The sequence below is a fragment of the Coturnix japonica genome, chromosome Z, assembly GCF_054131305.1.
Source record: "Coturnix japonica strain WE chromosome Z, WE-NBRP24, whole genome shotgun sequence".
In the NCBI taxonomy this organism is placed as follows: domain Eukaryota; kingdom Metazoa; phylum Chordata; class Aves; order Galliformes; family Phasianidae; genus Coturnix; species Coturnix japonica.
The window spans coordinates 29,298,205-29,320,132 of NC_140702.1; the positions used below are offsets into that span (position 1 = coordinate 29,298,205).

General features: G+C 45.4%; 1 protein-coding gene across 2 annotated transcripts; it reads left to right on the forward strand.

Moving 5' to 3' along the window:
* Positions 1-498: 498 nt before the first annotated feature.
* SLC49A3 (solute carrier family 49 member 3) lies at positions 499-20,209 on the forward strand. Of its 2 annotated transcripts, none has more exons than XM_032441310.2 (10): positions 499-754; positions 8,942-9,100; positions 10,032-10,251; positions 13,324-13,400; positions 13,517-13,654; positions 14,191-14,307; positions 15,088-15,240; positions 16,273-16,430; positions 17,153-17,265; positions 18,303-20,209. In XM_032441310.2, exons 2-10 carry the CDS (start codon positions 9,005-9,007, stop codon positions 18,455-18,457), a joined length of 1,227 nt encoding a protein of 408 aa, XP_032297201.2. In that variant the 5' UTR covers positions 499-754; positions 8,942-9,004; the 3' UTR covers positions 18,458-20,209. The 2 variants fall into 2 exon arrangements, with proteins under 2 accessions (XP_032297201.2, XP_015705008.2); XM_015849522.3 differs by lacking the exon at positions 499-754 and adding an exon at positions 4,378-4,727.
* The last annotated feature ends 1,719 nt before the right edge of the window (positions 20,210-21,928 follow it).

The window sequence follows — 21,928 nt, forward strand, 5'->3', positions numbered from 1 at the left end:
GACTGCTCTGAGATCTGCTACTGGAGCCTCAGTTGCCCTGCATATTATGTTTGGTCTCTCTATCCCTACAGTGGGATAAAGCAGAAAGAATACATCTTTGAATTTGACTACTGGAAAGGAAAAATTGTTCTAAGAACTTGTCTGCAGTCATTGACTGCATCATGCACGGTGATATCTTCTTTGGTGTTTCAAGCAGTGTTTGGGTAGGGAATTCCATCTGTCAGGGAAAGCATCCAGCTGAAAGAGTATGAAACAAAGAGTGCATCCAGTCACATGGCAAATATCACAAGGGAGAAATCGTAGTTATCACAAATAATAATAATAATAATAATTAAAAAAAAAAAAAAAAGCCTTCAAGACCCCTGCAAAGTGCACTAAAACAGCTGAACGCATGGAAGCGAGGCACAGATCATCCAACCACTGCTAGTTTTCTCTTGCAGAAACAAGGAAAAGGGAAGAGGAAGAACAGAACTAGGAACTTCAATGCACAGTGTACACCCCCTTCTGGTTATGTGAACAATGATCTGTTGCAATGTGAATGTGTCGGCCTCCTCTGCCAGGCACGGGCGGCACATCGGTGGGGACTGGGGCACAGGGACCATCGCCAGCACTGGGGAACACGTTGTCTGCAGCCCTTCGGGAAGGGGCCCGGCTCAGAGGTGTCTCTGGAAACGTGCGTGCTCGCGAGGGGGAAACTTCTAATGGCGTTGGCAGGAAAAGCTCAGTTCCATCCACAGACTAATTTCTTGAAAAGGTAATGTGAGAAATCCTTTTTTAAAGACAAAGAACAAAGACAAGGCTGTATCACTAAGACTAACTGTCAAAATTGCCTTTTGCTTCAAGATGAAACACTTTGTTGGATTTAGAGCTGACTTTACTTGAAATGATTTACTTTAACTACTGTGAGAGCTAATGATTCTAAATTTGTTTCATCTACTGATGTTTGCAAAGACAAGAAATTGGTTGTTTTCCATAGGAAAAACAAAATGATAAAATACAATTTATCTCCTTGAAGCCTTCATCCTAAAAGGCACTAATAGAGCTGACAGAGCACAAACAATTTTTATGTCGTCATAACAATAATTTATTCACTTCTCTTATGTGAATGGTTCTCCTTCAGTACCTATCTGATTTGACTCTTCTGTTTTCCCAAGCCAAGCAGGCACCTAATCTGTCTGGAGGAAAGCATCTGTTTCAGCAGTCAGCAAACATACCCATGTAGTGACTCCTGCATTCCAGCTTTCTTTCCATACCTGCCAGTCATATGGAACTTGCATATATAATAGTTTCTTGCAGTCTAAAAAATCACTCTCTCTGGTTTACTACATGTGTTTGGCAAGCACCCTGGTTTTTGTTTTGCTTTGCTTGTTTTTTTGTTTGTTTTATTTTGTTTTAATATATCTGCTTATATGTGATCTACTCCTAAAGCTGGCACTGTGATGGTATTGAAATGGAGATTTCACTAGTTTCTTCAAAGGCACCTCTCCTGGCGTGCACTGTGGAAACAAGTAGAATGCCTCCAGGTATGCACAATGAGTCTTTGGAGTCTTCTCTGTCATGAATTGCACAAATACAGACTGGTGACAGAAGGATTAGCATTAAAAGGTCTCGACTGGCCAAAATCCAAAATTCCATGCTTATTTAAAATCAGGCCTGGATACAGAACAGTAATGACAAAAGCACTAGTCACTGTGTTTTTTGTGGAGCTAAATACATACGTATGTATATATGTATATATAGTCTTGCTATTTTAAATAGTAAACAAAATGTATAAAAGCTGCTGGAGCAATCCTGATCTCCTCTCCCACGCAGCATACACTTTGATCTTAATGAGTCTGCGTGGTCTTTAATTATACTTGCAGGTACCAGTTTCATCCCTATTTCTCAGAGAGTAAGGAATGTGATTCAAGACAGAGAAGAATACATTAGCACTCTAGCACGTAAAACCTGTGGTGTCAGCAGAAATTAGATATCTGTGCAGCAAGGGGATATTACAAATACTCATTGCAAATGAGTAAGATTGCAAATTACGCATTACTATTCAAGTCAAAAATGCACCTGTAAAATATCTGCCTTAGTCCTATAGCTGAGGACATTTTATTCCCATCTCCTTCAACTCAAAGAATGGGAAGAAGCATCTTTTCACTCTACGACTTTTTAAAGCAGGGAAGAGGTCTCAAGTCTAAGACAAGGGCAAGAACAGGTCATCCCAGTACTCAGGAAAAGAAAGGAGACCACCTAGGCTAAGAATGTAATCATAGCTGAATTACTATGGAAAAACAAGACAAAACACAGGAGGTGTGAGCAGGGTTGGATGCTATAAAAGGGAAATGTAGAAACGTTGCCTGGGCATTTAGGGATGGCATCAAGAAAACCAAAGCTAGAGCATAGATTTGCACATGAAGAGTAGTAAGAAAAGTTTCTGCTGGTAAATTAGTGTTAAAATGTTGAACAGGGAGAATGCAGGGCTGTTAATGAACAGCTGGGTGATTTAGTGAAAGTGAGCACAAACAAACGAGGAAATCAGCGTCTCCTTCACACTAATCTTCAAGGTCTTTCAAGCAAAGAACAGCAGATGTCATTTACTATGAGTTTAGCAACACTTTCAATGCTGTGTCCCAGAACACTAATGTATTCAAACTAGGATGTATCCAAGACTTTGTAGTCTGAATAGAGAGTTGGATGGGTTGGACTGGGCCAGAGAGTTATGCATTAATTGGTCGTCCTGTATTGGAAGGCTGTACCATGCCATCTGTCCTAGGAAATTTCCTGTTTAGCACATTTATGAGTGACCTGGAGGATGCAAAGGAGTACTGCTTGTCAAGTTTGTAGGTGACACCAAAGTGGGGGTAACAGTCAATATATCTGCGCTACATACTTGGGCTTCTATTTCAGAGGGACATTGACCATCTGCAGAAGTAGCCAAGGAAATCTCACAAAAATGAATGCAAAGATGCAAAGCCCTGAGCAGGAAGAGCCTGTTGCAGTTTTACAGGTTAACTGGGGAGAATCTCCGCTGTAAATATATAGGATAACCTTGGTAAAGACTCCTCCTGAGATGCTTGGTAGACATAAGGCTGAAGCATGCCCTAGAAGCAGAAAAGGCCAACAGCACCTTGGGCTGTACGAACAAGAACACAGGCAGCAGGTTGAAGGAAGGGACTATTCTGTTCTACTTAACAAGTCATGCGTAGAGTACTGTGTTCAGTTTCAGATTTCCCAACAAAAGAAACATCAATAATCTCAAGCAAGCTCAGCAGGGCCACAGAGATGGCCAGACTCTGTATCAGCTGCTTGAAGAGGAGGGGCTGAGGGAATGCGGTTTATTCAGCCTGGAGAAGACCTTGGGGTATGTAACCAGCCTTCCTGTATCCACTGGGAGAATCATTGCAATGCACTTGGTCTGCTTTCAGCTTTATGTGAAAGGAGGAAAGGGAAATGAACAAGTTGAAAAGAGAGTAGTTCAGACTACATAAAGAGAAACTTCTTCCTCTTGAGGACAGCCCAGCAGTAGAATGGGTTGCCCTAAGAGGTTGTGTTCACTCCGCCCGTGCAAGTTTTCAAGACCAGGCTGAGCCCTGAACAACCTGGTCTGACCTCATGGCTGACTGTTTCAACAGGAGGTTGGACCAGGCACCTCCCGAGGTCTTTTCCAAGCTGAATTACCCCATAATTTGTGAGTGATCAGTACTGCAAAACTGCTTTGGATGCACAATCCTCTCCCAGTCTCTGTCATAAATCATTCCACACCCATTTTATAACCACAGTAAAGAGCTTTTAACTACTTGGTTGTTGATAAACCCTTTTCTCACATAGCAACTGTCAAAAAAGTTGTTTTTTTTTGTTTTTTTTTTTTGTTTTCCCTAGCAGACTGCTCAGTGCACATACTGTCCAGTATGTCCAGTGGATGTCATATACGCTCCCACATCTGAGACCAAAGAAGCTTCAGTACAAGTGTCTTAAAAATAAGAAACCGCTTAGCTGAGACATGCCTGTGACAACTGGCTCAGCCTGCCTCATCCCTGAGAACAAAAACCAGGATAGCAAAGGGGTACTGGACGTGCTGGACTGGGGGGAAGAGAGGGTGGCACTGGGAAGACAGAGGCTGATGGAGATAGACCAGGCAGAAGCTGAGCACCAACAAGGAATAAGGAGGTGCATGACAGGCGAGGCGTACAAAAAGAGGGCCAAGCCGTGATCCCCGTGGCTAAGAGACACCATTGTACCTCACACTCTGCAAGCATCCCCCCTATCCGAGTTCTTGCTCCCCGTTCTGCTCTCCCACCAGCTCCCCGCTGGCACCGCCGAGCCAGCTCAGCCCAGCAGGGAAGCTGCTGCCAGCACACACCAAAGGCGCATTGCTCGCCATACATTCGGCACTGCGCGCCGCCGCCGCTGCTTCCATCAGATCAAGGGCGAGAAGGGAACGCGCATACAACCACACCGCCGCCCAAACGCCGCCGGTCTCTCTCCGGCGCCACGCCCGCTCCGCCGCCCGGGGAGCCGTGCCAAAGGCCCGGGAACGCCCCGGGAGGCGCGGAGCAAGGCGGGGCCGAGCCGGGCCGAGCAGAGCCCAGCAAAGGCGAGCCAAGCGTGTCCCAGCTGCGATGGAGGGGGACGAGGCGGCGGGCCTGCTGGCGGAGCACGGCCAGTGCCGGCTCAAGACGTACCGGCGGCGGTGGTTCCTGCTGGCCGTGGTGTGCCTGCTGAACTGCTCCAACGCCATGGTGAGCGGGGCTGGGCGGGACGAGCCCCCTCGGGAGCGGGGGAGGCCTTTCTGACCGGCGGGATCTGCGGCAGAACGGCGTGAGGGGGAGGAGGGCAACGCGCGTGTGAACCCGAGGAAGCACCGCGGTGAAGCCAGGCTGGGATGGAGAGCAGGTGGAAGTACTGAGGAGACTTTGGGGGCCCGCTGGGAGGCTGAGAGGGCACCGAGCCTGTGAAGGACGGCTTCAGGCTAAAGGAGTGTGCTGCTGAAACTTCCCGTGGGTACAGGAGCACGAGTTGGCTGGGCTTTCGTGCTAATCTGGGCCAGTAGGCTTATACACTCAGAAGAAGGAGCGAGTGGATCTCCTGCTGGGGTTTGTTGCAAATACAGAGTGGTAAAGAGGTGATTTTGCACCAAGCTAAGGACAGCAGAGCCATGAGGGGTCTGGAACATAAGTCTTATGGGGAGCAGATGTGGGAACTGGGATTGTTCAGTCTAGAGAAAAGGCAGCTCAGGGGAGACCCCATCTCCCTCTGCAACTGCCTGAAAGGAGGTTGTGGTGAGGTGGGGTTCAGCCTCACAGGTAACAGCAATAGGACGAAAGGGAATGGCCTCGGGTTGCGCCTGCGGAGGTTCGGGTTGGACAGGAGGAAACATTTCTCCTCAGAAATGTGGTGAGGCAATGGCATGGGCTGGGGGGGAGTCACTGTCCCTGGAGGTGTTCAGGAACCATATGGATGTGGCACTGAGGGACATGGCCAGTAGGGGTAGGCTGACAGCTGAGCCTGAAGATCCTAGAGGTCCCTTCCAACATTAAACAGAATGGCACAGGAACTTCTAAATGCCCACAGATACATAATTCTGAAAGACCTAAAGAAGGGACACTAGATCACACCTATTTGTTGAGCAGATTAAATAGTTATCAAAGTAAATATTGCAGTTTCCCCCATACCAAGTTGCATGCCCAAATATTCACTCACCAATTCATTGAGGGCACTGTTGATAGTTATCAGGCAGTGTAGATTTATGTGCTTGTGGATTATTATACCATGAGCATGTGCTGTCTGGCAGCCAAGGTTTGGCACATTCAGTGATGGGAAGGAAGAGTGTGTCTTCCATGATGCAGAAGTGCTGTGGTGGAGAAATGAAAACATACGGTGAGAATCTGGTTGTATACTGAAACACCAAAAAGCTTAGGTACCCTCTTAAGACAAAATCTATGTATCCTCTAAGGAAGAGGAGGTGCAAAAATGGGTCCTGCAGAAAAGCACTGTGAAGGTCTGTTGTTTGCTTGCAGTTAGGTTAGCGCAGCACAAGTGCGTCATGTAACAGGAAAGCGCCACTGCTAGTCCAGATGCCTGGATGTCCTGGCTAGGAGTGAGAGTGACAGCATAGGGAAAGGATGCTGTACAAAGCTGCTACAGGCCCTTCTGGAAGACCTGGACTTTGCAAATGGTTAATAGTGAAACAGGAGAGATACTTGAAATGGTCTTTCAGATGCACCTGCAAGTGAACCCATGTCTTGGGTCATGCTGCTGGAAGGAGGGTACTGTCTGTCTGCTCTGACTTGTGCCAGCCTCCTGATTGTCTGCAGCCTTATTTTACCACAGTAGTAACTTGGTCCAGAACTTCCCCACTTCAAAAACTGTGTACTTAATACCCTATGGTATTTACTCTGCACTTCTCTGGAATTTCCAAGTATGCTGACATAGAAAGTTGTAACCAAACGATTTCTGAGGCAGATGTTTCTCATAAATGTTGCAGGTGAAAATCACATCAAAACAGAGGGAGGGGTTGAAAGGCCATGAAATCAACTTGTTTGGTTTCTGTTTAAAAGTTCCAGATGGAAAGATTAGCTTACCAGTTCTGTGGCATGAAAACTGCCATGCAAGTTGAGTTGTGTCCATACTTCCTGCTCAGGTGCTGCATACAGTACTTTGTGGTGGGTATTCCTGTGTTGGTGTGTCTGCAAAATGCAAATGGTGAGCACATCCAACTTCTGAGCTCTCATTTGGAGAGAACAGGTCACCTCATGGGGTGGACTGAGCTTCTGTGATGACACCCTGTGTTCTGCTCTTGCTCATGCACACACACAGCTTTCCTTTTTATTGGCCTCTGGTGTCAGTGAAAGTGACAGACAGCAGGTAGCTCTGAGAGAGGAGGATTACTGTAGCTGTCACAAGGACAATGTAGGAGCAATTTGTGTACAGGAAAACACGTTCAGTCATGCCACAAGGACAGGCAGAGAAATAAATGTTTCTTTGTTCATTCTGTTTTAAAATTCTGATTGAGTGAAGCCAGGCCTGACCACGTGATGATGAAATAGAAACTACTTCTGCTCTACATCATCACGTGAAGTTCACTGTGAGAGAGGGTAGCAGGGTAGATGAGGTATAAGGAAGGCTTTTACACCAAACAGTAGTTATCTCTTCCTTGAATCTCTGTTTCTGACATGGGCTTAAGAGCCTCTGTCTTTCAATGCTCTGTGAAGTGAGCGCTGTCTTCTTGTAGGTTGATTCTCATTTCCCTAAATACTGCTGTTCTGGAAACTGCTAGCTGAAAATGTAGTGTAAGAAATCCTTGCATCACTTAAAAGAAGTCCTTCAGTAGGCATCATCTATTTCATGCAGTTTCTGCCTGAAGTCCTGGGCTGTGTGGTACTTCTGACCGCATCTGGGCTAAGCATAGGTGATTGCTCCCCAGGTGCCTCATGCCAACACTTTTGAGTAAGAGGTGACACTTTTATGCTTGTGGTTGCTTTCCATATTTGTTTTGTTAGACTGATACTGTGGTTTTGAGTGCATGGGTGTTTAATCTAAAGCTTTACTGTTTACTAATACTCAGGAAATGCTGATTGCTGAGGCTAAAACCTCCTTTCTCTTTGCTTCCTTAATGCAGAGTTCAAAGGCTGGAAAACTGCTTTGCAGAAGGAACTTCTTGCCTTCGTGCTGGGGGCAGACAAATGCACATCAGAATGAGTCTGGGAGTGCTTCCTGCCTTGTTCTGTGCTTGTCAGCTTGAGTAAGGCAGAGAAGAAAGAGGAGGGAGCAACAGGCAGAGCTGGCTCACACGTGGCTGGCTTGCTCCTGACTCGCTCTCCTGGAGGGCTTCTACCACCACTTGGGGCACTTGGAGAGGAAGGAGAGCCACACAAGTGTGCTGCATGGCTATGGGCACGTGTTCCTCACCCATACCTGTTCCAGCAGGGCCCTTGTAGATACGCATGCACATACAGCTGCTGCTTTCTAGCTCTTGTCTTCTCATGGGCTGTAAGAGGCTGAAACTGACATCCAGCCTGTCTGGAGGTCTTTCCTCTGTCCTTCCTTCCTGGCTGCTGCATCAGCATGGGTGGAATCAGCTGAGGCCAGAGGCTGTTTGCTTCAAGTCTTTTGTGTCCACTTTGATGATCTGTTAGCTCAAAGAGGAGGAATCTGGTGTATGGCTTTGGAGCAGGAGTACTGTGTGTCTCAGGCAGACATGCAATGTCACTTTCACAGCACACACTGCTGTGTTCTGGTGCATGGGAAAGCATGCTGAGACTGGGGAGCTGCTGCAGGCAGTGACTGCCTGATGATTGCTGAGCTGTCTGTTGTGAAAGAGAAGGTCTCCCTTCTTGTGAGCCATCCCTGTGTTTCCTCCTTTTCAGACTGTACAGAAAAGGTGTTACAGGGGTGTTGCCACACTGTGCACAGCTATACAGTCTGCATGACAGTGAAGAACGCTCCATATGGCAGCTGGTGCTAGCTGATGTTGTCATTAACATGGCAAAATGCTTGCACCTTACTTGGTTACACGTGCTTTCCACTCTGCAAATCTTTTTTAGCTTTTTACATCTGAAATCTTGATTTGTTGGTGTGTGTGGGGGTAGACATTGGCTATCGGCTTGCATTTCATGAAAACCAACATTTTTCTACTGTATCTGGCAAGGCTGTTTATGTGATGCATTAACACATTCACAGCATTCCTTGAGCTCTCGCAGTCCCAGGGTTGTATTTATTTGTGCTCCTCATGCTGCTACAGGGCAGCATGGTGCAGGCAGGGAGGCAGTGGCATGCAGCCCACCAGTAATGTCCTGCAGAAGTGGGAGGGAGGACAGATCCTGGACTCCTTTGGAAAAGGTTGAAGGAAACTGAATTGTTAGCCTCTTACCAATGTAATGAGATTGCAGGGATGCTAAAAATCTATTCTGGTAATGATAGTCATGCTTACTCATTTTTGCTCTCTGTTCTGCAGCTATGGCTGACATTTGCTCCAGTGGCTGACCAGACTGCTGCCTACTTTCACATTTCCCTGGAGATGGTCAACTGGCTCTCAATATTGTACCTGCTCATCTCAATCCCCTTTGGTCTGGTGGCAACGTGGGTTCTTGACAGTGTGGGGCTCAGATGTGCTGTGAGTTGAACCGTTCTGTTATCCTGAGGGCTCTTCACCCAGAGGTGGTGGAGAACCCACTCTGTGGGTTTAGCTGCACAAAGCACCAGCATATACATTGTGAATCTTTTGCCAAGTGCAGCAGAGGATGGCTGTGTTGAAAGCTCAGTTCTAGTTCAGTAATAGCTGTCACCACCTTGGAAGGAGGGAACAGTAGGAAAAGTCATCGTGAATGTTGTACTTCTTTCCTTTTTCTGCTTGGGATTTTTTTGTTTTAACTAACTGACAGGGACAGGCAGCATGATTCAACTATGTAAAGAACTTAGTGAGATCAGGAGTTTACAAGGGAGTTGTGTTAACACAGCTATTGTGCTTGTAGGGCCAGTTTAAGGAATGCAGGGCCAGGTGCAAGCAAGCTAGTGGGGAAAAAAAAAAACAACTTCTGCCAGCTCAGTGTGCTGTGTGCAAAGCCAGCTTGGGATCTCAGCACAGTCTTCCCAAAAGCTGTGAGGTTTGAGATCAGGCACTGAAACAAGCAGTAAGGGAACAGAACACAATAAGGACTTCTGTGCTGAAAAACTCATTTCCACGGTCTTTGGGTCATTGCAGCAAGATATGTGGGTGATGGCAAAAACCTGAAAACAGAGTGAAAATAGTGAACTTTGGATTTCTACTAAATTCCACAACAGTGTCTGTTGTCTTGCCTAAGCTGCATGAAAGCTTAGGCAGAGCTGTTCCTTAAGGAGTCTGGTAAATAGGTTATCTTTGGATCAGGAACATCCTGCAGTGATCCAGAGGGGTGGGGACAGTCTGCAGGCAGCTTTCTGTGCAGCAGTTATTAACAGCCCAGTATCTCCCAGAATTCATCTGCTACTTTGTTTATGCTATGCTGTTGCATTAAGTTTTGTCCTTCAGGCTACAACGCACAACCCATGGCTGTTTCTGCTTGCAGGTGATTCTGAGTGCGTGGCTGAATATGATGGGTAGCATCATCCGGATGTTCAGCGTCCTGAAGTTCATGAGCTTGGGCTCCCAGAATTACTGGTACCTGTTTGTTGGGCAGTGCCTCTGTGCATTGGCTCAGCCTCTTGTCATCTTTTCACCAACTAAGTTGGCAGCTTTATGGTTTCCGGATCACCAGAGAGCAACAGCGAATATGATCTCATCCATGTGTAAGTGATAGCTACACAATAACTTTGTTACCTTCCAGAACCTGCTGGCATCTGTACTGCTTTCAGGGACAGCCAGCTGAGGGAAGCCTTCTCTACTACAGCTGTTAGGCCTTGCAAACACGGCTCTGACCAAAGGCGTCATACCTTCAAGGCACCTCACAGGACAGGCAGGCATTCTCATGCCACCAAGCAGGAAATGGGCCTCAGACATGTCCAAGTGCAGAGTTTAAAAGCATCCTTTCCCTCTGCCATAACAAGATGACCATCTTTGCTGAGGACAGCCCTTAGCATTACTAAATTTCAAGTCTCTGCAGTGGCTTTACCTGTGCAACTTGTTGAGCGCATGCTTGTGGTCACAGTAATCAAATTCTGTAATTAGATAGAGGTGAGGCTGCAGGAGCAATTTTGTTCACCTGTTCTTCCAGTAGCAAGGCTGAGCATTTGTTCCCATTATATGTACATGCGTACACATGTAAAATATACTTGGCTGGCCATGCAAACACACTAAATATGCTAAGTGCAGCAGCACTACGCACACAGAAATTACTTCTCACTTGTAAAGTCCCTAAGCAAAAGTTTCTGAAAGCTGGGAAACTGGAAGTACCAGATCTGCTTTCTCCGACCTCATCCATTTCCTGGTTCCTTTATCTGTTGCTAGAGTTAGGATACTGCACTTAAAAGACCTGTTTCCTCCTTCTGTGTGACATTTTCCCTGGCTTCTCCCCTCCTTGAGACGTGCCCAAAAACTGGGCTGACGTGCTTGTTCCAGCTTCATTACCTGGAGGTATGAGGAAGATCCCACACTGCCACAGAGTTGTGTCAGAAGGGATAAGCCAGGGGTAAAGGCCAGTTTAGAAGGACACCTACACAGCTTTCCCAGTACTGTTGGTAAACCTAGACCATGAATACTTATTTAGAAATATGGGTATTTGTAATGTCAGAACAAGGCAATTATTTTGCCTCACCCTCCCTAGAGTAGGGAAAACAGTGTTGAACATCTTCTTTCCCAGGACTGAGATAGATCTTTACCTTCCCTTCTGGAGGAGGAGCTCTGCTGTGTGTTGTGATACCAGTACTACCAGAGTTCGGAAGGTGCTGGTGGACACCACTGGGCACTGCAGTCCTTTGCTTTGGGGATGGAGGATCACAGCATCTAGAAATTTGATTATTTCAAGTGAGGGAGCATCCAGAGCAGCTAAATAGTATACCATTGATGTAGTGATCTCAGACCTTACAGGAATGAGTGGACTTATCTGTGGGAATTAATAAAACTGAAGAGCTAGGCATAGTAGATACTTAAGATTTGAATCTGTTCAGTCTGTGTCTTGCTGAGATATCAGTGTGAGGACTAAATGGGCTGTGATAATTATCTGTTGCGACGCCTGCATATTGCTGTCTAGCAGGCTTCCATTAGTGGTGTCTGGTTATACCCATTATTGCCTGCTGTATAAAATTGGGATTTCATTTTTAAAAACAGTTTAAATATTGCCGAGAAGGAGCATCTGCCACAGCCTGTTCATTTACTTCAGTGGTTAATTACCTCACTGGCAAATGCTTACATGTTACTACTTTACTGGTAGTACCTGTAAGCAGGATTTGCTGTTTCTGTGTGCAGGTAGAAACAGATCCTCCACACAGGATCCAGCTGAGTAACTGATATCACTATTACACATTGGTGCTCTTCAGTATTTACCATACTCAGTCCTCTTATTAATCCCACACACTTACTCATGTAGAAGCAGTGCAGGGCTCAGAATGGATCCCTGTGAACACCATGAGAAATTCTCCTGTTCGTGTTTTACACACATACAAAAGTTTTAATCCATCTCCTTGGGAAATGTTTTTTTAACTATTTCCATTTAAAGTTATATTTTACCTGGATGACAACAACAAATACTTTCCAAATACAGAGCAGAAATGCTGCGATTGTTGTGTCCTACAGCAATATTAATGATGCTTTGGCAGAACTGCCTTTGTTCTATACAAAATATTGGTGTAATTCAGTGGTTGAGCTCTGGGATGTCCCACACATGATTAATACTCTCCTACTGAGGACTTGTGGAAGGTGTGTGCTGGGTACATGCTGTGCGCTTACTGGACAGTCTTCACAAAATGTAATATGAGGCTGTTCTGACTGGTTCCCTAGCAGTACGGATTCTCATTATTTTAAAGGGGACATTTAGCTGATTTTTTTGTTTGTTTATTTGTTTTTGCACGCTAAATGTTCATACATCTACAGTGCTACTAGATCCTGGCATGTTTGTTGCTTCTGAGAATGAAACTGACAAACACATCCAGTGCACATGGCAGAAGGTGGCCAGGCGGTTCTTGGTACCTGCCACTTTTTGATGTGCACAGGGTTCTTGAGGGAGAAGGGTGAGGTAAACCAGCTGTGGCTCAGCTCCTACTCGTGAACTGCAAGAGCAGTTGGATGCTGGTTTTCTACTTACTGTGAAAAACTGATGTTTTAAGGCTGGCTGGCTGTTAAAATGGCTGATTATACTGCAGGAATGTGTAGATGAATAAGGAAACTCTGGTGCCAGTGAAGCACTGGCACTGAACTTGAAAGAAGACTGAGGAAGTGATGCACAAAGGCATCACATTGCATTCAAAAGTGTCCCAACTAATGCTAGGGTACGTTCCTTCCTAGATCCAGGCTCAGGTGGGATTCTGAGGTTGTTTACATTTCTCCTGTATTTGTTGCTGCTGCTATATGACATCAGGACAGATTACGTGTAGTGGTTTGTCTTCATGAAGTCACTTCTTATTAGCATTTACTGGAACAGCTTTGTGAGGGTGCAGACACCATAATTTGTATATGAAAATCAATTTCCAGCTTTAAGTCTTTTAGGAAAATGGATATAAATGGATTGCCTGATGATGAGGGAACAAATGTGACAACAGCGAGACCACACAGTTAACTTCTCTCACATGTTCATCTCCCGGTTTCTCCATTGGTCTGTCTGTACTTGTTGCTTTTCTGGTCACTGCTACTCTGGTGCTCAGTGGTAGTAGAGATTAATAAATTAATATGACTGCTTTCATGAAAAACATATTTTTATTTTCTTCCAGCCAATCCCTTGGGTATTCTTATAGCAAACGTTCTGTCACCTGCACTAGTTCCTGAAGGAAGGCACATCCCACTGATGGTAAATGAAAACTGGTTTTATCAGCCACTGGGGCTGGTTGGGGTCCAGCTGGCTTATGTGTTTGGAATGGTGGAGCTGGAAAGATACTTAACGTTGCTTTGCTTTGTGTTGTGTAGCTAGGTGTTTACGCTGTCCCTGCCGTAACAGCCTGTCTTCTGGCCACCGTGGGGATTCGTGAGAAGGTTCCTCCAACACCTCCTTCAGCCAGTGCTACTAACTCCACTTCTCAGCCTTTCTTCACGGGACTCAAAATGGTAAGTGCTGTAGCACAGAGAGGAACCCAACAGAGAGATGATGAAATGAGGGATGCAGCTTTGCCAAGCAGGGATGTGTTGAAAAATCTGCTGAGAAAGCAGGCTCTGGATTTCGGTCCACCAAGTCTGTCATGGAAGGTTCTCTTCAACAGGGAGTGAATTCTGCTCACAGCAAAGCTGTGAGGGATGCTGTCTGACCATTCAGCTATGGGCTGTTTGCTCTTTAGCTAGTACAAACAAGAACACCGGTCTCCTCCAAGAGGACTGCACAGTCTAAGCTTTCTGAGGGGGTAGCAGATGTGGTAACAGATGGAGAAGAATCTGGGCACTGAAGAGATTCCTCCTTTTACGTGGCTTCTGTTTTTCACTTGGCTGCTGGCTGAACTCACAAGGAGTTCCATACTCCTGTGACGCTCACAGGGTTGCCCTCAGCATTTCTTACTAAGAGGTCAGAGCATCTGACCCTTAAGTCTGTTGTCACAGCCTGGCCTTTTTTCCTTCTCCATTTGTTTAAGCACGTTACCTTCTTTTTCTAGCTCCTGAGAAACAAGCCATACATCATCCTGACAGTGTGCTTTGGAGGAGGAATTGGGATGTTCACCTGCTTTTCAGCTCTGCTAGAACAAATCCTCTGTGAAAAAGGTTACTCAAATGTGAGTTTTCTCCCTTCCTCCCCACTGACCACGTCTTCTATGATCCTAGCAATTTCCTTGTTAAGCAAATCAGAACAAAATGAAGACAACTGAATATGCTGCACTGTCTCATATCTTATTTGCATGTACTCTTTAATGTATGTTAAGCAGTATATTAATGCCCAGCACAGTCAGTCTTTCAGTGTAATGGATGATCTATGTTTTTATTACTGCCTCTGTCCAGGCTCCTCTTTGCAATTTAAAAACCTTTTTTCCCCAAACACTATTTAGGGGAAGTTGCTCTAGAACACAGATGTTCTCCATTATTCTCAGGGTGCTGGCCAGGTGCAGCTTTCACAGCTGTGCACAGGGTTTGCACAGCTGGTTCCTCCTGCTGTCTCCCTGCAATAGCAAGGGGCTGCACCAGTTCCTGTGTTTCCCCTTTGGCATACAGTACTTCAGTCCTGCTGCTTGTATCCCTGTGGAGTCCTCTTAAAACACTCTTAACTCCAGCTATTAGATGTCTACATGTTGACCTGCCTTGCTGCACATTCAGCCTTCCTTGCCAGGCATGCCAAAATTTGTCATCCGTTGAGACCTCAAGACCACCCTCACCCTGCTGTCCACACACGTGTAGCAGCACTGATTCTGGGCCCAGTTATTTACTGCCCACAACCCTGCAGTGAAAACTTGCTCTGCCTAAGAGAGTGACCCACTAGCAGTAAGCAGGTGGATCAATGACATTAAACCTCATTCTAACAAACTGTATTTTCTCTGCTACTTAATTTTTATGCCCCACAGGTATTTGCTGGCCTGGACGGTGCTCTGTTCACTGTGTGCGGCTTGTTGGGTGCCTTCCTGCTAGGGCTGTATGTCGACCGGACAAGGAATTTCATAGAGTCCACTAAAATCTGTTTCTGTCTGAGTGCCCTTGCCAGCATCGTATTTGCAGTGGTGAGTTTTCCCTTGCATTGCACCACACCTGTGGGCTTATTTCTGTTGCCATCTAGTAAATCATCAGCTTAAAACAAGGTCATTTGATGTCATAGTATTTATTAAGCTTTTATTCAGATAGGATTTTTAACAGAAAAACCCTTCCTTGGAGACTTCACTGAGTACCTTTGGAGCCTCAGACAGAGCTTCAGGACATAAATGAATTGGTGCAATTTACTTACTTACACTGGATCACTTCACCTTTATCCCATACAGATAAACTACTAGTTCAAAGCAGTAAAATAAAACCCACCCATCCAAGTCTGCTTGGTGCCCTGATGTTTTGAACTCTGATTCCAGACACAGTTTGGACTTCACAAGCTCTATCCAGGCCTCTGGAACTGCTGTGAGACACCTGCTGTTTCTCTGAGAATTTAAAGCATGAATAAGGAATGGGGTTACCAGCACTTTGGCTGCAGGGCTTTTAACTTTTCTAGTGGTGAGACAAAGGCTTTTTTTTTTCCCACCAAACCTAGGAAGGAGGCTACTTTGGGCACTAAGCTTATCACCAAAGTTTGTGGATAATTCAGGTTTTTTCTTCATGGCTTTTTTGTTTGTTTGTTTTTGTTTTAAACATTCCAGTGTTACAAACATGAACCTAACATGATAAAGAATAGTTTTAAGCATAAACTGAGCTGTAGTACCCCAGTGAATTCTCACATGTAATTCACTGCAAATGCCAGTCCTGAAATGCTTGTCAGGATGACAGTGTGTGGTTCACTTGGTGGTGAAGATAAAGCAAGTGCACTTGGGGTTTGTGTTCAGAAAATCAAGTCCATATTCTTCACATAATTCTGCTGATCCTCTGTTACTTGTCTTTAAAAGCTAAATGTTCACTGAGTAGCAGTTTGTTGACTGTAGAGGGCTGAAGAGTAAAGAAATGCAGTGCTGGTGGATAGCAAATACTTGGGACTTCATGCAGGTTATGAGCTCAAAGACTTTCTGTGCAGTAAAGCTGACAGTGAGATTTTCGTGCTGTTTTCCTGTCTGCAGGCTTCTCGGTTCAGAAATCAGGCCATTGCTCTGGCCATCACCAGCTCAATCTTCGGTTTCTTTGGTTTTGCCATGTACCCTATTGCCATGGAGCTGGCAGTGGAGTGTTCCTATCCTGTGGGAGAAGGCACATCTACAGGACTAATTTTTGTTGCAAGGTAAGCAGGCAGGTTAAATCCAGCTGACAGTTGAACATGGGTTCCTGTGCACACACCGGTTTGTGAGTGCAGAATGAGCATCACTATCAGCCATGCTATTGCCTTTGTGCAAGGGATGAGGTGGCTGGCTGAGCTGTGGAGCTGATGAGCTTCCACTAAAGGCTTTGGCACTGTTTTGCTGCAGGAATGACTGAGCCCTAAGCAGTGTTATTCATGGCTCAGTACCACTTTTGTGTGACAGGTGGAGCTGCAGCAGCAAGAAAAACCAGTCAAAGAGGGGCAGCAAACACTTGATTTGAAAGTTCTTGTCTCCCACTGGTTGTGAACTTCATTGCTGCTACCAGCCAGCTGTGATGAGGAGGAAGCCGAAATCTTTTTCCTGTCCTCACCCCTGCAGTGAGAGGTATTTCCAAGTCTCTGGCCAGTGACTAAGCTTCAGCACCTTGACAGCTGTAGTTCAATACCTTCTCACCTTTGCAGTGATTGCACCGTGATTCTGCTGTGTTAGCCCTGTGTCTGGGGTGTTCTGAAAGGCTGATGTGGCCACCCTGTGAACCAGAGTCTGTTAGCCAAGGGCCTAGGTCAGGAACAGCTGATTTCAGCTTTCTCTGCAAAAGGGCCCTGTTCCAGAAAGGGGCATTGCTCCCTTGCACTGAGGAAGCTGGACTTGTCTTTGTTGGTGGTGAAAGAGGTAGTCACTGCATGCTGGCTTCTCTCCACAGCCAGATTGAAGGTGTGATTTTTATGATTCTGCTGCAAGCCCTCACCGTGCGTGTTTCTAAGGACCCATCTTCCACCTGTGCTCTTGATCAGGACGGAGCCCTGGACTGGACAAGTAAGTACATCTTTAAGAAACAATGCTGGATGCTCAGCTGCACACTACATGTCCCCCACTCCCACCCATGTCTCGCTGCTGAGGACCCTGCAAGACCAGTTTCTACTGCACCTATATCTGAGTTTAACCACATAGCTATGCTTAGCAAAAAGCCTATCCATGTAGCACACAAAGCCTGTGCTGCTTTGCAGTGTGGCAGGTCAAGACTACAGACACATTGACTGAAGGTTAATTCCTTTGTTTCTGCATGCACAGATGTTACAGGTTTTGTAATGTGCCTGTGCAGCTTTGCTCTGACTTATTCCACACTGCTGTTCCTAGTCAGCAGAAGACAAACTGAGATGCAGTAGAGCACAAATATGCTTGCACTGTAGGCTAAATCCTAGTTTTGATCTCTCATTTATGTAATACTAACATCAGTTCCTAGTGTCACACCATAACACGGAGACTAGCAAGCTTTTTTTTTTTTTAAATAAAATCTTCAGCTGAGCAGAAATTCCCAGAATCGGCTCTATTTGCTAACAGGGAACAAGATTTCGCTGTCCCCAAAAAGCAATGTGGCTTCATCAGGGCTGTAAATCTCAGAGAAGCCTTGAGTTCCCAATCCTGGTGTTCTTCAAGGCCAGGTTGCATGGAGCCCTAGGCAGCCTGATGTAGGGGGTGGCAACCCTGCCCATAACAAGAGAGTTGGAATTGGTTGTTGCAGTTTTCTTCACCAGCCCCCAACACACAGTTGTACACACACATGCACGCACAAATACTTGCAAACGTATTCCCACAAACACACTGCATGCACTGATGTAAGTCCTCCAACCTGAGAGTCCTGGCAGATTTCACTCAAGTAATCTTTCAGAGTCCTTGTTATGTGAGCTGAGATTTGGCTTTCACCCAACCAGTGTTGCCCAGTCTTGAGCTGTATGTTGTCCTCAGGCTAGCCTTAGGGAGATTGTCACCTGGCCCATGCAGTTGCTCTAAACTTTTGCAGCAGTGGAGAATGAGGATTCAGTTCACTGTCTAAAAGTGTGTCTTGTTTACAGCTTCAGTCCTGTTGATGGCAGGCCTCTGCACTGCCATGGCTTGTTTCTACGTCATCTTCTTTCACACTGACTACAAGCGGCTCCATGCTGAGACAAGCAGCAGTGACATGGTCAAGGCAGAAGATACAGGATCAGATGATGTTCCTGAAGCCTAATCCAGCTGAAAAGGGCATACCAAAGGACCAGTTAGGGAAGGACTCAGGCCTGTGAGCAGGATTCAGGACTACATGTGCTCAGCTGGCAGGCAGGGATATGGGTCCTGCTGCAAAAGAAGCACTTTGGATTTCAGAAGAGCTGGGGCTACAGCAGTCACTGGGGCACATTTGCTGTGCTTCCCCCAGCCTGGTATTTATTTGTGAATGTAGTAATGGGCTGTAGTACACGTTGTGCTGCCAGAGAGACCAAGGAGGAACAGGACAACTACACAGGTAACCGGGATTTCTAGCTGACTTGTTCAAGCTGAAGAAATGTTGCAGAGGACAGGAGCATCATATTTCACCATTTTTGCATGTGTACTGGGATCAGAAGAGAAGCTTTCAGAGGAGTGGAAGCACTTCCTATCACAAACATGCCAGAAAAACTGCCTTCAGGAACTGTGGAGCTAATTGTGCCTCTTAGGGGCACAATAGTGTGGCAGGAGCTACCTCATTCTGTTGCAGTGAGGAGATATAAATGTATGATCTGCAGTATAAATCTGTTGCAAGTAATACACTTAGTCCTCTCTTAGAAAAAGGAAAACCTTGCCTGTCATGCTGACTGTTAAGAGAAAAAATGAATAAGCCACAGACATGAAGTATGGCAGTTTTCCTTGCCCTGTCTGGTCACTTGCCAGATGCTGAGACATTTTAGATAAGTTTGTTTTAAATGGGCTCCTGTTGTTTCACAATCTGTCATGCAATTCCATTGGTTCAAGCTTTGCACAAGAAGACTAGCTTGCTAGTGTGATTAGAGCTGTGTATCCCACCAAGCCAAGGCATGCTTTCCCATGGGAGATAATGCAGAAATCAGGTCACTTTTTGGTGAATGGTGCTGCAATGCTTGGTGGTGCAGAACTGGCAAGATGACCATGTAGAGAATGGATGGCACCTGCACAAGTTCTTGCAGATGGCAGGGTTTGGGTTTTTTTTGAGGAAGATCAAGTAAGAAACAACATCAAAAACCTTCATTTTCTCTCTGCAACTGACAACTGTTCTTCAGTGTTTGAAGAGATTGTTAGCAACACAAAAGATCACTTTGGAGTTCAGTTACACTAACAATTGCATTGGGTACAATGGTCTTTTCACTGTACAACAACACTTGCACAGCAGTCCAGTGTCCTGCTTTGGTGTTCAGGTCTTAATGTGCAACTTGAGAACTTTCTACCTTAGGATGTTTTGGTGCTAAAAAAATTAGATGGTGGAACTTGGGGATGCTTCATACCATGCAGCTTGCAGGGGGATCTCAGAATTGTCAACCTCTGAAAACAGTGACTGTTTTTCTCCACTCCGGTTAGGGGATGATCACAAGGCAAAGGATGCACTTTCTCTAAGAAACAATGTAAAATAGAGCTCTCTTGATGACTGAATTCTCTTATCGATTAGCATGTGGTTAGCTGTAGATGTCCTGTTCATTGCCGGGGATGGATGACCTTTAAGGGTTCCTTCCAGCTCAAGTGATCCTGTGATACAGAATTCTTTCCCTTTATAAAACAAATTCCTGCATCTTTGTAGGGAATCAGCTAATTCTTATAGCTCCAGTATTGCTGTCCCTTGCAAGCACTGATATCTGTCAAGTGAGCAGGAACTATGTCTTAACTGAAGTGAAGCAAGAGTAACATGGCTATGTCAGAGGAATGAAATTAGTCATCTTTGACAATAACTGGTGGGTAATTTTTGCAGCCCTGGAACTAATAAATGGAATTAACACCAGATCTACCCATCACTTCTGAGTCCTGCTGTACTGGGAAGCAAAAAGCACTTGGTACTTTATAAATTTATATATTAACAAATGCTTATGTTTTTTAATAAAGGGTCATTTAATAAAAGATTAAGAAAAAAAATCATCTTTTCTCACTGTATTTTACAGATGCAAGGGCTCATCGCATCTGCTACACAGCAGAAAAGGTTTCTGTGCTTTGCATTTGTGCGTTAAGTTGTGTTTGAAATCATGATGTCGAGTGGTATCTCATATCTCTAAAAAGGCAGTTTGAAATCAGCTGAAGGCGATACTCTAGTTACCTTTATCATAGAATCACATGCTCAAGGACAGGTTAAGAGAGAGAAGTAACTACTAGCAAGCATCTTCAATATCTGTAGTCCTAGCCAGAATTTACCTTACAGGAGTTAAGTACTCTTTATCCAATTATATAAGGGAGATTTGAAAGGCAACATTTTTTTCTCCATAAGACATACAGGTGTGTAAAGCTCATTCTCCATTTGTGATGTACTGTGAAGTGGGCTGCTCCTTCACAAGGGTTGTTATATACTCACAAGGTACTGTGAAGGCATTATGGTGTGGCTAACAGTGGAGCTAGGTAATGTGTGCACAGCTTGCACTATCATTTTTTTTTGTACTGGTTATGCTAACTTAATGTTTAGTCTTTAGAACGAGAGAGTCAACTTTCTGCCCATGTCTAACCATGGCTAAGGTTAGCTTACTGCTCTACATCCTTCTTAAGGGTGTGTAACTCAGCTACTGCTCACAGGCCCTGGAAAGCCTATGAGGAGTGGGAAGCTGAAATCTTCTCTTGCAAGAAATATTTTTCTTGCACAGGAGCCAGACTTGAAGACCCTGCAGGAGCTCATTCCAAAGACTTTCTGCAAGGCATTGTCACCACCTGCCTCAAGAGCAACTGTTCTAGGTAGGAGATGGTTGTACACTTTCTTCAGCTGCTCAGAACAGCCAGCTCTGTGCCCTCTTGATGCAATCTCCCCTTGGGACTGCATGGGCTTGACAAATGAAGGTCAAGCTTTCAGGATCCTAGGGGTGAATGATGCTACACCCTAAAGACCAAGCAGTTCTCACTTGCACTGTCCTGTAGAGACCAGATTTAGCTGTGGGTGTGGGGAAGGCAGGAGGAGTTGTACAAGAAAAAAAAACAAAAACAAAAAACAAAACAAAAAAAACCACTCTATAGGATGTTCCTTTGAGTACATCTACATAAGGGCCCTGTGGAGAGGTCAGGTGAGCTGCCAGTCACCAGTACTGCCATGCAGCACTTCTCATGGGGCATATCAGCAAAGAGCCCACTGCCTCCACAGCTATTTGCCCACTAGCACAGGAAGCTAGCACCTACAGGACTGGGTCACCTATGATATAGACTAGGGTATAGTTAATGCACCTCTTGGTCTGTAGCACTGAAGAACTAGATATATCCTCTTTCCCCAGAGTGCTGCTCTCTGGAGAGAATAGGAATGCCAGGAGCCCTCTGGCATTCGTGATGTAGTCACTGCCTTGCAGCTGTGGTAAATCCCTACCGGGAAAACCCAAGTAACAGAAAGAAAAACTCTCATGCTGCTGTCCTCAGTGCTTCCTGCTTGCTGTGTGTGAGCAGTCAAGGACAAGATCATAATTCAGCTACAGTTGCTCCAACTGAAGCCATTTTTTTTTTTTTTACCTTGGCACAGATTTTCCTTTAAGGGCACCAG

What these genes read in the sequence shown, in the direction of transcription:
- SLC49A3 (XM_015849522.3), top strand. Translation starts at nt 4,608, where the DNA reads ATGGAGGGGGACGAGGCGGCGGGCCTGCTGGCGGAGCACGGCCAGTGC. An exon ending in GAAGGCACATCCCACTGATG is followed by an intron (nt 13,401 to 13,516) that starts GTAAATGAAAAC and finishes TGTGTTGTGTAG; the next exon opens with CTAGGTGTTTACGCTGTCCC. An exon ending in CCAGCATCGTATTTGCAGTG is followed by an intron (nt 15,241 to 16,272) that starts GTGAGTTTTCCC and finishes TCCTGTCTGCAG; the next exon opens with GCTTCTCGGTTCAGAAATCA.